Here is a 13,625-nt window from a genome sequence, read left to right as displayed (position 1 = left end):
ACAGAGCAATGATTTTCCATAGCTTCTAATACCATTATTTGGACAAAGAGCAAGTAGAAGCTTGGTGGTACAGATCCCATTATCTCCACAAAGGCACTCATGTCCATGATATATCACAAAATGAGTTTTGATGTCAGCTGGCTAATCGGGTCTTTGCATGCAAACATGGAAGGACACCAAAGGACAAGTTGCACAAGGTCAATTCCACAAGAAAATTCCAAGACTCGTAACCTGCATTGACCATGACCTCATCTTGGGAAAATTTAATCAGCTTTTAAATTCTGTGGACTGCCTGCACTTTCCAGAATAAAGCACATTTCAGCTAGTCTTTAGAAAGCGCACTGTATGAATGAAGTAGAAAGAGCAAACACAGATGCTCTTGAATCGATCGTGGACTGGGGTTTCCTGGAAATGCCACAGATCTAATTTTCATGCACCATATTTCCTCAATGACTTTTTGAATCATTCTGGCCTACTGTCCTTGCCAGCCAATTCTCATTTTAGTTTAGAATAAGCGCTTTGTTATTTTGTATTTGGCACTTCTTCAGTCCAATCCATAAACCATATTGTGGCGACGTTAATGTCAAATTAGCAGCTGCACTGTTGAAACTCTCAGACAAACAAGTGAGGTCACGAGGACCATTTTCCTGGGAAGTACAAACCTCTGCGGTGGTTTCCCCATCAGCAGGACCGGTAGTGTCAGTCTGCTCACTGTCAGTCTATTTGTCAGCAACATCCCAAGATGTCCGGGAGGAAAGCAGGAATAAAAATACATCAGCCTTGTCAGAACATTCAAGCAAGATGTACTACTCATTGTGCCTTTGCTTCATAACAAAACAAAAGGCTCATTAGAAGCATGAAACGAACAAAATAAATGGAACTGGATTAGAGGCAGATTTGAGGCAAAATGGGAAGAGCAATAGCAAGTTACAAGATTGAACTTCTTTTAAGAAAAGAAACTCAGTGTTTAAAGCCCTCGTCACAATAGTATTTCATTTGCACTTTAATTAATTTAAAAATGCTTTAAATGAAGAGGGCAAATTGAAGCAATTTGATTTTACTAACAAATTTGGAAATACTCTTTTGAAACACATTTTAAGCTATTCCAATTGATGGGGACAATAACAAGCAGTGAGAAATCCTTTCCAAAGCGAAGCAGAAGATGGTTAATAGAAGTAACTTGTCAAACAATGTCTGGGCTAAGCACGCAGGGCTAAATAATCAATGGTGTATCTCAAACTAATGACAAAATGTCAACAAGTGATCATAAAAGCAACCGTTTACATATTGTATACTCAAATGCATCAAACATAGATGCGGTTTCACACACTCAAATCCTGCGATTACAAAATAAAAAGTAAGAAGGTGCGCAATAGAGGAAAGATACTGTAGAGTATAGAGTACTGTAATGGGCTGAAATCGGGCATCCAGAAGCAATTCACGAGCGAACACCCCACAAAATTTCAATGTGGCTGCTTTGACGATTGTTAGGAGTTGGATAGATAAAAGCACAGGCCAGTACTGGCTCTCAGTAAAGCTGTGGAATCACTCGGTACATTATAGCCCTAAAGGCAGCTTTGCGAAGACTAAATTTTCATTGATAATCTTCCAGCAGTCTCTCTGAGGACAATTTGAAAGGCAGTTGAAATAAGTGAACCCAGTAATGTTCCATTCAGTGATGAATACTATCCAAGAGGTGTCCTTGTAATCAGATGATTTAACCCTTGTATCTGCTCGTGAACGGCTAAGTGGCTCTTGAAGTTGACTATCAGTGATTATAATGGATACTGTATGCACTTCAGATGCCTTGGGATATAACTCTTCAAAACTGGATCACTGTCCTCATTTCAAATCAGAACAATGCACAATTTCTTCTAAATGCAACCGTGGCTTTTTTGAGATACATAATTGATTTGCATGATTTAAATCAAGTATATTACAATTTTGTAACTAACTATTCCTGTTAATCATGTGCAGCTCATTTACATCAGAAGCAAAGCTTACTCGACACTGCCAGATTACTGCCAGAGTAGCCCGACTTTCAGGCCCTGTTGAATCTGTAGAATTACATTCTTGAAAAAGATACATAGAAATCAAACACAGGTCTGCTTGCAGCATTTATACGAGAAGAATGACTCTTATCTGGTCAAACTGCCTAGCAGTTCAAGCTTGAATGAAACCATACCAGTTTCAGACAATCTTACTGTTAAGAACAATTAGCTACATGCCTACTAGGACCAAAGTAAAACTGATACATTCAGAATTATTTTTTCATTTGCTAACTTAAATCTGTTCTTGAATTCCAGTAACTAAAAGGATGCAAAATGTATTATAAAAAGTTCAACACATTTTATTTTTCCAGGTCATGTCAATGTTGCAAAGCTACACAACAAGATCATATAGAACTATTGAAGTTAACTTTCTCAAAATCAAGTAGTAACAAAATATTATTTTCCTTTGTAATTTCTTTAAACCAGAAAGGCCCCTTGCATTGGAACAGAGGAGAATGGCATTTTCTTTTTCAAAGTACATCAACTATCAACAATTCTTACTGAAGAAACACTGGTGTGTAAAACTTGCAAAAGTGGGACGGCAAGGCTAATAACATAGCAAGGCACTAGAATTTCATTTCAAGGGTCAATATAATGTTGAAGATCTAGTTAATCGCATCCTTTTCACTTTATAGGCTGTTATAAAAATGTAAACCTCTTTGAAAGACCTCACCAGCATCACACTGAAGGTTTTCAGTTTACAGGAGAATCTGGGCTTAAGTAGAAAACATTTCCCGAATTAAATAACCAAACTTTCTTCAGTGTTCTACAATAAATAGCTTAAAAGTCCTGTTATACAAAACTCTGAATGAATTAGATATGAAAAGTAAGAGATATTAAGCATTCAACATAATCTAAGATTTAAGGACTTGAAATTATTTGTACTTCTGACATTTTTCTAAATGTGCAGATTAACAGATTATGATGCAAACAGACCCTCATTCATTGAACAGTCCGTACATGCAACCTGGACCAAACAATGACACTAGTTTAATTTTCCTACGTAATATCCAAGAATACACAGGGCATGCACATTAATGTATATACACTTCACTGTCAGCAGTCTGGATGGTTTGAGATTAGACACTAAGTTTTTATTCTGAACCTATAGTGAAGTAATGTCAAACTCATCTATGTCCTGAATCAGTTTTAGTGCCTGTAATATTCTGCAACACCATCTATCTAAAACTTTATTTGCCCACTTGTAAAGCAGTAAGTATAGATATATATTTTTATTGCCCTTTTGGACTTAAGTGTGAAGGCAGGAAACTGAATAAGGCCATACTTGGAGTAATTCATGCTGTCAGTTCCTGGACAAAAGGCTAAAGTAACTTCATGTGCTATCTCACATGGAAAGCAACTTTCATTAAGACAGTTCATGAACTTAAATATGACCGCAATGTTAACAGAAGTATTTAATAAATCATATGTAAAATGAGGCATTTTGGTCTTTTACATCTTTTTTAAAAAAGGTGAATAATCAGGCCGTTCATGTCTGGTATTTCTAATCATGTTCAGACATTGACTGAAGCAAATGAACACAATATTCATTGAGAAACAAATGGCCTACTGTAATACTAATGAGGTTATGACTGTCTCACACCAGAGAATTTAAACTAATTGACTATCAACTGGCTCCAACTCCTAGGGAAATGTCAGCATGGCTCTTTTGAATGACCTTATTCAATTTAGGAATTTACATCTATAAGAATACAAAGTATGTACACAGGCCAATTACTTCATATTTTTCCACTATTAAAAAATAGGCCGGCTTTTCAGAACTTTTCTGCAAGAAAACAAAAACTTTTTGTCTAATCTGATGCGACAAATAAGTTATGTCTCTTTGAAACACAGCTCTTAAAATAAGAAAAGGCAGCAATGAGGTTCTGAAAATAATGTTACTTTTGCAGCGTTTTACACTGTGCAGAACGCTCAGGCACTGAACACAAAGGGATTGTGTTCAGGCTGAGGTACACGCACCTCTTCCTCTGAACTGTCACTCAGGTCATTGTCAACTGAGGCACTCAAGGAGGCTGCCCTGGGCTCCAGATAGCAGAGACACATAGCAAGAGGGAATGAGAGAGTGAGAGCGTACGGTACAGAGAAAGAGGTTGAAAGCAGGAAGAAGAAAATGAAAAGGAAGCAGGGAACGAGCGATGGCGACTGGATGGGGAGGTAACGTTGGAAGCTTTCGGGTAAGAAACTGGCATCGGAAAAGCTGGGGAAGGAAAGATAGCCATCATCATCTAACAAAGAAAATGTCGCTGGGAGATGCAAGGAGAATGAAAACAGGGTTCCTCCTTTTCTAGATCTAGACCCCGGGTCTTGGTCTCCTTTTAAATCCACTGCTTTCTTATCAATTGACTTTGAAGGATCATAGTCAAACTGTGAATGGGGTGTGCTGCAGGGATCTTCAACCTTGACGTCATCAGCAGATTTTGAAACATTCGCTTTACATCTCCTATGAATGCTCGATGATATAGGGGAGTCACAGTGCACAGGCAAGGGGTTAGAGGAAGAGGAAAATGAGTTTGTGCCAACAAATGTATTCTACCGGAGAAACACAGGAAATACAAAGAAGCAGGAGCAACATAAAAGAGCAGGAAAATTAAGACAAAAAAGAAAAAAATATTAGTTATTGCATCCCATAACATTTAATCTTCCAAAATGTCAAATCTTCTTTTAGCTAGAAATATTAAGTAACTCAAAATTTCAAAAAGCCAAATTGCATTATTTTCCATAACAATTTATAAAAATACAATTTTTGAAGTTCCATGACTTTTTTTCTCTTATCTGAAAACCCCACAAATACCTTAATTGTCTCAACTGGACCCATTATAGTTTTCCCATTTGATGCCTTTGTTTTTTTTTACAGATAACTGGGTGTTAATTTTTGTTGGTATATTTCTTTCTTCGTTATTTACTTCTAGTTCCTAATTAATCGTTTTCTTTGTTGCCAGCTCTTTGACTACTTAATGCCATTTTAATTTCCAATTTAATTTTTTAATTGGTGTCCTTTTGTTTTTCTTGTTCTTTGATTTTATGCCGTCAATAGTGACTACGTCCGTGCTGCACCCATTCTGGAAAATGGATATAAGATTGGCTGACTGGCAGGATGCAAAGAGTGGGAATAAAGGGGTCCCTTTTCTGGTTGGCGAGATTTAAGGGGAAACCTTGCCTAAAGAAATTGTTGGGATTCTTTGAGGAAATAATAAGCAGGAGAGATGGAGGAGAGTCAGTAGATGTTGTATACTTGGATTTTCAGAAGGCCTTTGACAAGTTGCCGTATATGAAGCTGTTTAACAAGTTAAGAGCCCACTGTATTACATGAAAGTTACTAGCATGGATAGAAGATTGGCTGACTGACAGGAAGCAAAGAGCGGGAATAAAGAGGGCCTTTTCTGTTTGGCTACGAGTAACTAGCGGTGTTCCACAGGGACAGGAGGTTAGGTCCATTTCTTTTCACATTATATGTCAATGATTTCAATGATAGAATTGATGACTTTGTGGCCAAGTTTGCGTATGATAGGTGGAGGGGCAGGTAGTGTTAAGGAAGCAGGGAGTCTGCAAAAGAACTTGCACAGATTTGGAGAATGGGCAAAGTGGCAGATAGAATATAGTGCAGGGAAGTGTATGGTCATGAAATTTGAGTAAAGGAGTAAAGGTGTAGACTATTTTCAAAGCGGAGAGAAAATTCAAAAATCAGAGGTGCAAAGAGAATTGGGAGCTTTCGTACAGGGTGCCCTAAACATTAATTTGCAGGTTAAGTCAGAGGTAGGGAAGGCAAAAGCAATGTTAGAATTCATTTCGAGAGGACTAGAATATAATAGCAAGGATGCTATGCTGAGGCCTTAACCATACTTGCAGCATAGTGAACAGTTTTGGACCCTTCATCTAAGAAAAGGTGAGCTGGCATTGGAGAGAGTCCAGAGGAGGTTCACAAGAATGATTCCAGGAATGAAAGGATTAATGTATGAGGAGTGTTTAATGGCTCTTGGCCTGTACTCACTAGTGTTTAGAAGAACGAGGGGGTTCTCATTGAAACCTATCAAATATTGAAAGGTCTAGTTAGAGCAGATGTGGAGAGGATGTTTCCAACAATGGGCAAAAAGGACCAGAGGGCACAGCCTCAGAATAGAGGGATGTCCATTTAGAACAGAGATGAGGAGGAATTTCTTTAGCCAGAAAGAAATAAATCAGTGGAATTCATTGCCACAGGCAGCCATGTGGGCCAAGTCATTGGATATATTTAAAGCAGAGGTTGATAGCTTCTTGATTAGTCAGGGTGCCAAAGGATACAGAGGGAAGGCAGGAGAATGGGGTTGAGAGGGACAATATATCAGCCATGATAGAATGGCAGAGCCATGATTGTCTGAATGACCTAATTCTGCTCCTGTGTCTTATGGTCTTATTCCAATGCTGCTTGAATGTGTAATCCATTTTGTACCCAAGCACTGGTAAAAATCCATAATCATTTACAGACACCTGTAAGGAATTGCAATGTCAGCAGTAAGAAATTTATTTAAGACAGAATGGTGAAGTTAAAATACATCTCTTATTTAAAATTTAATTTATAATAAGATTCATTGGCTTGAAAATGTGAACAACATAAAGCTTTGTAATCACGTCAAAATTGGATGATTTATGATTTAGAATTTTAAACTATGGGAACTCTAAAATGTTATTTAAAAATTAAGTCGATTATTATGGTACAGTTCAACTGAACTAATCACCAAATGTAAGTTAAGTTTTCCTATGAAATTACATTGTCCACTATTTTAATAAAGCATTATTACACTTAACATGGGTAGGTTTTAATCCTGTCTACCAAAGACAGTGATAAGTTAACACAATTGCAGATACTTACTCGATTAGTATCACTAAAAGTCAATGGGAGTTGGGAAACAAAAAGGGTGACTAATCCTGTCATAGACCAGGTGTTGGCAAATGGCTTCAGAACTGTAAGAACTTTCACTGCTTCCAGCAAGAAATTTATGCAAAGTCAGTTAATGGAATTTAAATCAGGTCCAGGAATGAAACAACTTTCTGCTTCAGGCCGACAAAAGTGGATGATTTTTAAACTCTTGCCACCCATCAAACTGGCCTAGCTAAAACTGGACTTAAGTTCTGTTATGACAGCAAACAATCTAATTAGCAATCCCCATGCTAAATTACGTAGTTATCATCCCCAGCATCAGCAATATCTTGTGAAAACTATACTTGTATATTCTCTAGGTCCTATGCCATCTTGATCTGCAGAGAACAATTTTTTGAAAAATATTCAGCGTCACTGGATCAAAACTCAGGAATTTACTTTGTACCACCAATTTGGGAATTAATTCCTGTTGCCTATTCAATGCTGCCTCATCATCAGAAACAGCTTCAAAGTCAAAGGAAGTTCAACCTTCTGCATAAAGATCAATCAATCAAATCAAGGCAGCTACTGGAAGTTCACTTAATCTAAGGAACAAGACAACACATAATACTGAACTATAAAGATGAATTCTGAAGTCATTTGGTTCTGGTATCACATACAACTCGAAACCATCCTTAATTATTTAAAATGTTTGGCATATTTAATTCAGATATGACAACAATTATACAGATATCAGACTTCCTATTTATATACAGGACTGCTTCAAAAGGAATACAATCTTGCTAAAAGCCAGTAGGAAAGGAGGACAATTTTTGGCAGTCAATCCTTGTGCTGTGGTCCAGATCCAGTCTTGGCATGTCACTGTGGATCAGACCAAGCAAAGATGACCAGCACTGGCCTGAAGAGAACTTGCAGCCGGATTTACTCCATGCTTCTGCTGGACCTCTCCCAGCAACCACATGCAGAGCAGCACTGACAGGAAGCTGTGAGCAAGATGCTTGCCCTGTCTCTTAAGCAACGTATGTTACATAGCATGGGACACTTAGATAATAGGCCTCAAGTATATTTTCTCCTCTCATTGAAATAATGTTTTGCTAAAATGAACTCTAATCTGAACATTCTATTGCGTAAAGGATACAATTACAAAATAAATCTAATCCACTTTCAGAAACCATAATAAGAAATGAAAAATTGCGAAACAAAGCTTGAGATAAAAATTTAGATTTAGTGCAAAAGGTAAGAAAATGCTGACATTTTTGTTACCAAAAGATCAGGAAAACCAGTTAAATTGTCAGCTTTGCTGCAGCAAGAATTATGAATTATTCGAGCTGGAGATCGAGGTTAAGTCTTTAACAGATATTTTTAAGTGGGACACAGAATCTGAATTCATTTTGGAGTTCAATTACATGCATACTTAGAAGAATGAATTCTGGAAGAATGCATCAGAGGATGGCTTGTTCTACTCTCTATCTAGCAATGTGGTTTTATGCAAGTTGATATTGAGGTCAGATGCTCTGCCCTCAATCTACATATTCTCTGCTACCAATCTAATAACATCGAGCGCATTTCAAGTTTTATAATTGTTTCATAAAGCTTGCTCTTCAATGGGATCCTGACTTGCACAAATTAAATCCAGAAAGCACAGCTCAAACAAGGGTTCAAACTGGGGTAATAAAGTGTTAGTTGATCATTTTGTCCAGCCACTCGTCAAGCAACCTCTGACTTTCTACCATCAGGCAGGAGACTCCGATGCACAAGGACAAGAATGATCAGGATGGGAAACAGTTTCTTCCCTCAATCCACTAGGCTTCTGAACTTCCTGCCACATTGCACTCGAAGGGCCACTGGTTAATCTGTTCCATACCTTACAATATTTAATTTATGCACTTTACTTTGTTTATTTATGCGTAATTCATTTGTAGATTTTATTCTTACTTTCCTAAGTTATTGACTGTTATATCTGTGTTGTGCATACTACTGTGCTTTACAGAAACATCATCTTGTTTGACATGTATATAGTTAAATGACAATAAACACGACTTGACTATTTGCCAGGGTCAGTGAAGTCATGAATTCCTAAATTATGCTTCTTGCTGGATCAGCCAATGACCTGCAACTATTCTTGAATGGAGATGCCTTCAAGATTAGACCATTTATCTTTTCCTGATCTGGACTGTACAGTGTGCCACAGATGGTACAATTGTCTCGCAGCGCCAGTGAAACAGGTTCAATTCGAATACAGTCTGTGTGGGGTTTGGACATTCCTCCTGTAACCTCATAGATATGCCCAGGGAAGAAGACTTGGGGGGGGGGGGTCCTCCAATATCCCACAGGAAGGTTGGGTGGGGAAGATGTTAGTAGGTTACAGCAGGTCCATGGCATAAAAAAGGTTGGGAACCCCTGGGTTGCCGGAAAATAGGTGGTGGTGGGGAGGGTGGGGGGAGAGAATGGATTGTTCTATTTCATAAGTAAACATGACAATACAAAAGAAATTGGACAGGTCCAAGAAGGTACAAATTAAAGGATAATGTAAATTAAGAATCTGAATGTTTAATATTATTTATAATCAAGATTAGAGTGATTTCTCTTTTTCCTAATTATCAATCTATTCACAGAAAAACACTGAAGAGTTTACATGCTGGTTGGAGACCATTCTCTACTCCAACTGAAGATTTTGTTCTATTTGCCAAAAATCAGTTACAGGTAGGAAGCAGCCTACTACCCATTTGTGGATTATGTAAAGTGGACTGAAAATTTGGCATGTTCCTTTATGGACATGCCAAACTCCAAACCAAATATGTCTCTATTTGTTCTGCCCAAGGGCTATTTATGTTCAAATGCAAATAAAGAAATATTTCTCAGGATCTGTAACATGATTCCAAACTCAAATTTACAGCTAAATGATATTTACTTCAACAGAATAATTGATTCTGTTAATAAATAATTAATTGTTGCAGTATTCTAATCACTATTAAATCATTGCAGCGGCCAGAATATTGCTGAAATACCGCAGAACAAAAGTTGCTGTCTTCATTATGACTGCATTTATTGAGCAGATTTCTCCAGAATGAAGCACCTGTTAATAAAATCAAGATTATTTAAGAAGAGGACAGACTCTTGAGGACTGATAAATGTAGACCCTGATAAAGTGGCCTGCAAGTAATTTGGGCTGCAGTTAGGATTAGAAGACAGCCTCAACATATAGAAAAACCATTGCACAACTTGGCTTTAAGAAACAATCAAGGTTAAGGTAGAAGGAAAATGTAACATTTAGTTATTAATTTCACTCTACCTTCAACTACCTTTGAAATACTTCAATGCCAAGAGTTCAAATATTCTCTGGCTGCCAACTGTTTCAGACTCCTAGATGTCTACTTAAGGCCATAAAATGGCACACGATCATAATTGTCACTAAATTAGACCCCAACCAATATTGATTGCTCCACCTTGAGAACCCAACAGCTTATAGGCGAGATATAGTAAAGATTTAACATGATGTCTGAATAACATCTTTACTAATATTGCGTCACATTTCATTTACTTTCCTTGCAATAATCATCCTACAGCCTAAAGCGGATGTGACTTTGTGCCAGTCTATTGGCAGTTAGAGATGCCAGCCTGTTCTGACTGGAAATTGGATTGAGACTATTCTTTTTTGCTATAAATAAGTATATCAGGATCTTAAACTGGAGCACATTCTAGCAAATGGAAATAGAAGCTATTGTCATTCTTGTACCGTTCCCCAGAGGAAAAAAAACACGAAATAAATTATGTCTTAAGTGGTTCCCTGTGCCATTCCTGGGATCTTATCATCGAAGAAACTATTCTTTAGCAGTGAGAAATGGCATATTAATTGTTCACCTAGGACCTGGAAAGATTATACTTGTTAATTAACTGTGAGATTATAAATACTAATGCTGCAATAAACTCATTGTATAAGTAGCAATGGCTAACATTTAAAAGATGCATAGTTCACAGTAAATATATCCCCCCCCCGGACACAAAAAAATAGTCTGGCTGCGGCTAACAAGAGAAGTTAAAGATAGTATTGAAACAAAGGAAAGGTCTCATAATGTTGTCAAAAAGAGAAGTCTGAAGTTTGGGAAAACTTTAGATCTCAAAGGAGGACCAAAAAGTTGAAAAAAAAGCAGAAAAACAGTAATCACAAGAGAAACAAAAACATCTACAAGGTTGCCATCTTCTAAATTGCATTCAATTCTAGACTGTAATCCCACTACTAAAGGAAGGAGAAAATACTTGGAGCTACAAACTTCCTAATGTGAATGATGCGGGTGATGCTACTGTGTAGTATTAAGTGGAAGGAGTAATTTAAATTCAGGCTTGCGCTAAGTCCTTATGGGTTTGTGAAAAGGAAATCATGTCTCACAAATCTGTAGGTCTTTTTGTGATTATAACTAATATAAAGAGAACTGAAGACACAAGGGATTGAAGATGCTAGAATCCGAAGAAAAAGCAAACTGCTGATGATCTCAGAGTCTCAGACTGGATCAGTGAAGGGAACTGGACTGTTAGTATTTCAAGCAGACATCAATAGTCCAGATGAAGCATCTCAACCCAAAATGTCGATGACCCTTTCCATTTGCAGTCTGGGCAGGTTCCTCCAGCAGTTTGCTTATTGCTTGGTATACTTGCACTTCCACAGGCCTTCAATAAAGACCCATGTAACAATATTATGACAAAATTAGAATATATGGGATTGATGACAATAACCTAGCATAGCTTGCTGACCAATTGACAAACAAAAAAAGAAGAGAATAGGCCAGTGCACCAGTTTCAAGCTAAAAAGCTGTAAATTATTATTCTCCATAGCAACCACTGCTAGGATTCTTGTTTTTCACAATTTATGCATTAGGATAAGGGGACCAAATGTAATACATCCAAGTTTACTGATGATTAAAACTGACTGGCTGTATGGGTTGAGAGAAGATACAGAGGGACTTCAAAAGGGATATAGACAGATGAGATGAATGGATATGGCTATTAAATATATGAAAATATGTGAAGTCATCTCAGTGGAAAGAATAAATGGGCTGAACAGTTTTTAAAATGGAGGGTGCTTGAAAAGTGTTCATGTCCAAAAGGAAATTGAGGTGTTGTTAATACGTATCACTGACAGTAAACAGTCACTGTACATATTTAGAAAGGGAAATCATGTGCAGGCTTTTACTACAAAGGATTTGAGTCCAAAAAGTGCAGATGCCTTGCTCTAATTATATTGAACACTGCTTCTGAAATATTGTGTAAAGGGCCTCACTACCTAGGGAAATACACATTTCGATAGATGGAATGCAGTAAAAGTTCACCAGATTAATTCCTAGGTGATGCGTTTGTCCCACAAGGAAACAAAAATTGAACAGAATGGACCTATATTCTTTTCAGTTTAGAGGAATAAATGACAATCTCATTGCAATATGCAACATTTTTCCATGAATTAACAGAGTAAATATAGGGACAAGGTTATCTAGAATCAGGGGTTCACAGTCTCAACATAACGGTTTTTATGCAGGCTGAGGCAAGAAGAAATTTCTTTGACCCAGAAGGCTGCATATCTTTGTTCTCTATTCGAGAAACCCAAGAAGGGTATAGAGGTTCAGATTTCTGAGTATATTCAAGTCAGAGATTGATGGATCTTGGATATATTAAGGGAATCAGTGCAGGGTAGTATTATTGGGATAAAAGATCAGTTTTGATCTTTATGAATAGTAGAGCCAGCAGAAATGGGCCACATTCCTGTTTCTAATTCTTTAGCTCATTTACAGACCCATTATTTAAAATGAACGTTTGCCAATCTGATTTAAAAAAAAACCTAAAGAACCAATAAAATTTTAACAAATCTGCCAATGATTTAAAACAACGCAGAAATTTAAATAGCAAAATATTCATGCGATGTCTCAAATTTTAAACAAGAAATGCCTCAGAATTGTTAACAAAAATGTGTTTATTTATTGACACACAGCAAGAATCAAACTGCCATGTCTCACAGTTGGATCAAGATAATAAATTTTTTCAGACTTCATAATTTGATTACATCAGGTAGCTGAACAAGAATTTGAGCTTTAATATTAGAATTCTTAAAAATCTTATTTACAGGTATTAATTCAAAAATAATGAACTCTAAATTGAATTAAGAACCCATAGGGAAACATTATTTCAGACTTTTCCTGTGTTCCAATAATATCACAATAATCTATCTCGTTACAGCACCAAATCAAAATTTGCTATTCATTTTATCAAATATATGTTTACATTATCAATGCATCAATTTAAAACAATGAATTCAATTGTTGCTCTCTAAAAATCACATTCTTCTTACATTGGAACAAGATAGTTTGTCCTAATTTCATGATAATCAATTAATGTTCAATATTGGATTATAACTCTTACTGTTAATTCTGTATTGTGCTTAATTATCAGTACACCTATCATTTTTCATGCTCCAGTAAACTCTACCTTAATTTCATGCTTGGCTGGTGTGAGTGATGGAGTAATGTCAGTCTTTGCTTTCTTATCCTCTTCCTCTGCCTTCTCCTCTTCTGCCTTCTTCTCAGGTGTCACTGTGGTTATTAAATTCGTTGACACTAGGCTCTTGGCTGCACCATAATGACCAGTAGCCACCTCTGAGGCCGAAATGGAGTCTTTAATCACCATCTCATGATTCTCAGTGACGGAAGCTTTAA

At 37.0% G+C, this 13,625-nt stretch overlaps 1 protein-coding gene across 6 annotated transcripts in view; it reads right to left on the bottom strand.

The window, feature by feature from the left end:
- The window catches only part of LOC140195118 (band 4.1-like protein 3), a 194,225-nt gene that overhangs the window by 53,540 nt on the left and 127,060 nt on the right, over window positions 1-13,625 (bottom strand). For all 6 annotated transcript variants that reach the window (XM_072252946.1, XM_072252897.1, XM_072252907.1 and 3 more), the window contains exon 12: window positions 13,399-13,619. In XM_072252946.1, the coding sequence (XP_072109047.1) occupies window positions 13,399-13,619 (221 nt within the window). The remainder of the gene's footprint in view (window positions 1-13,398; window positions 13,620-13,625) is intronic.

Source organism: Mobula birostris, chromosome 1 (genome assembly GCF_030028105.1).
Source record: "Mobula birostris isolate sMobBir1 chromosome 1, sMobBir1.hap1, whole genome shotgun sequence".
Taxonomy (NCBI): domain Eukaryota; kingdom Metazoa; phylum Chordata; class Chondrichthyes; order Myliobatiformes; family Myliobatidae; genus Mobula; species Mobula birostris.
Note: the sequence above shows the minus strand (reverse complement) of the source record. Positions and strands in the feature narration are given on the sequence as shown.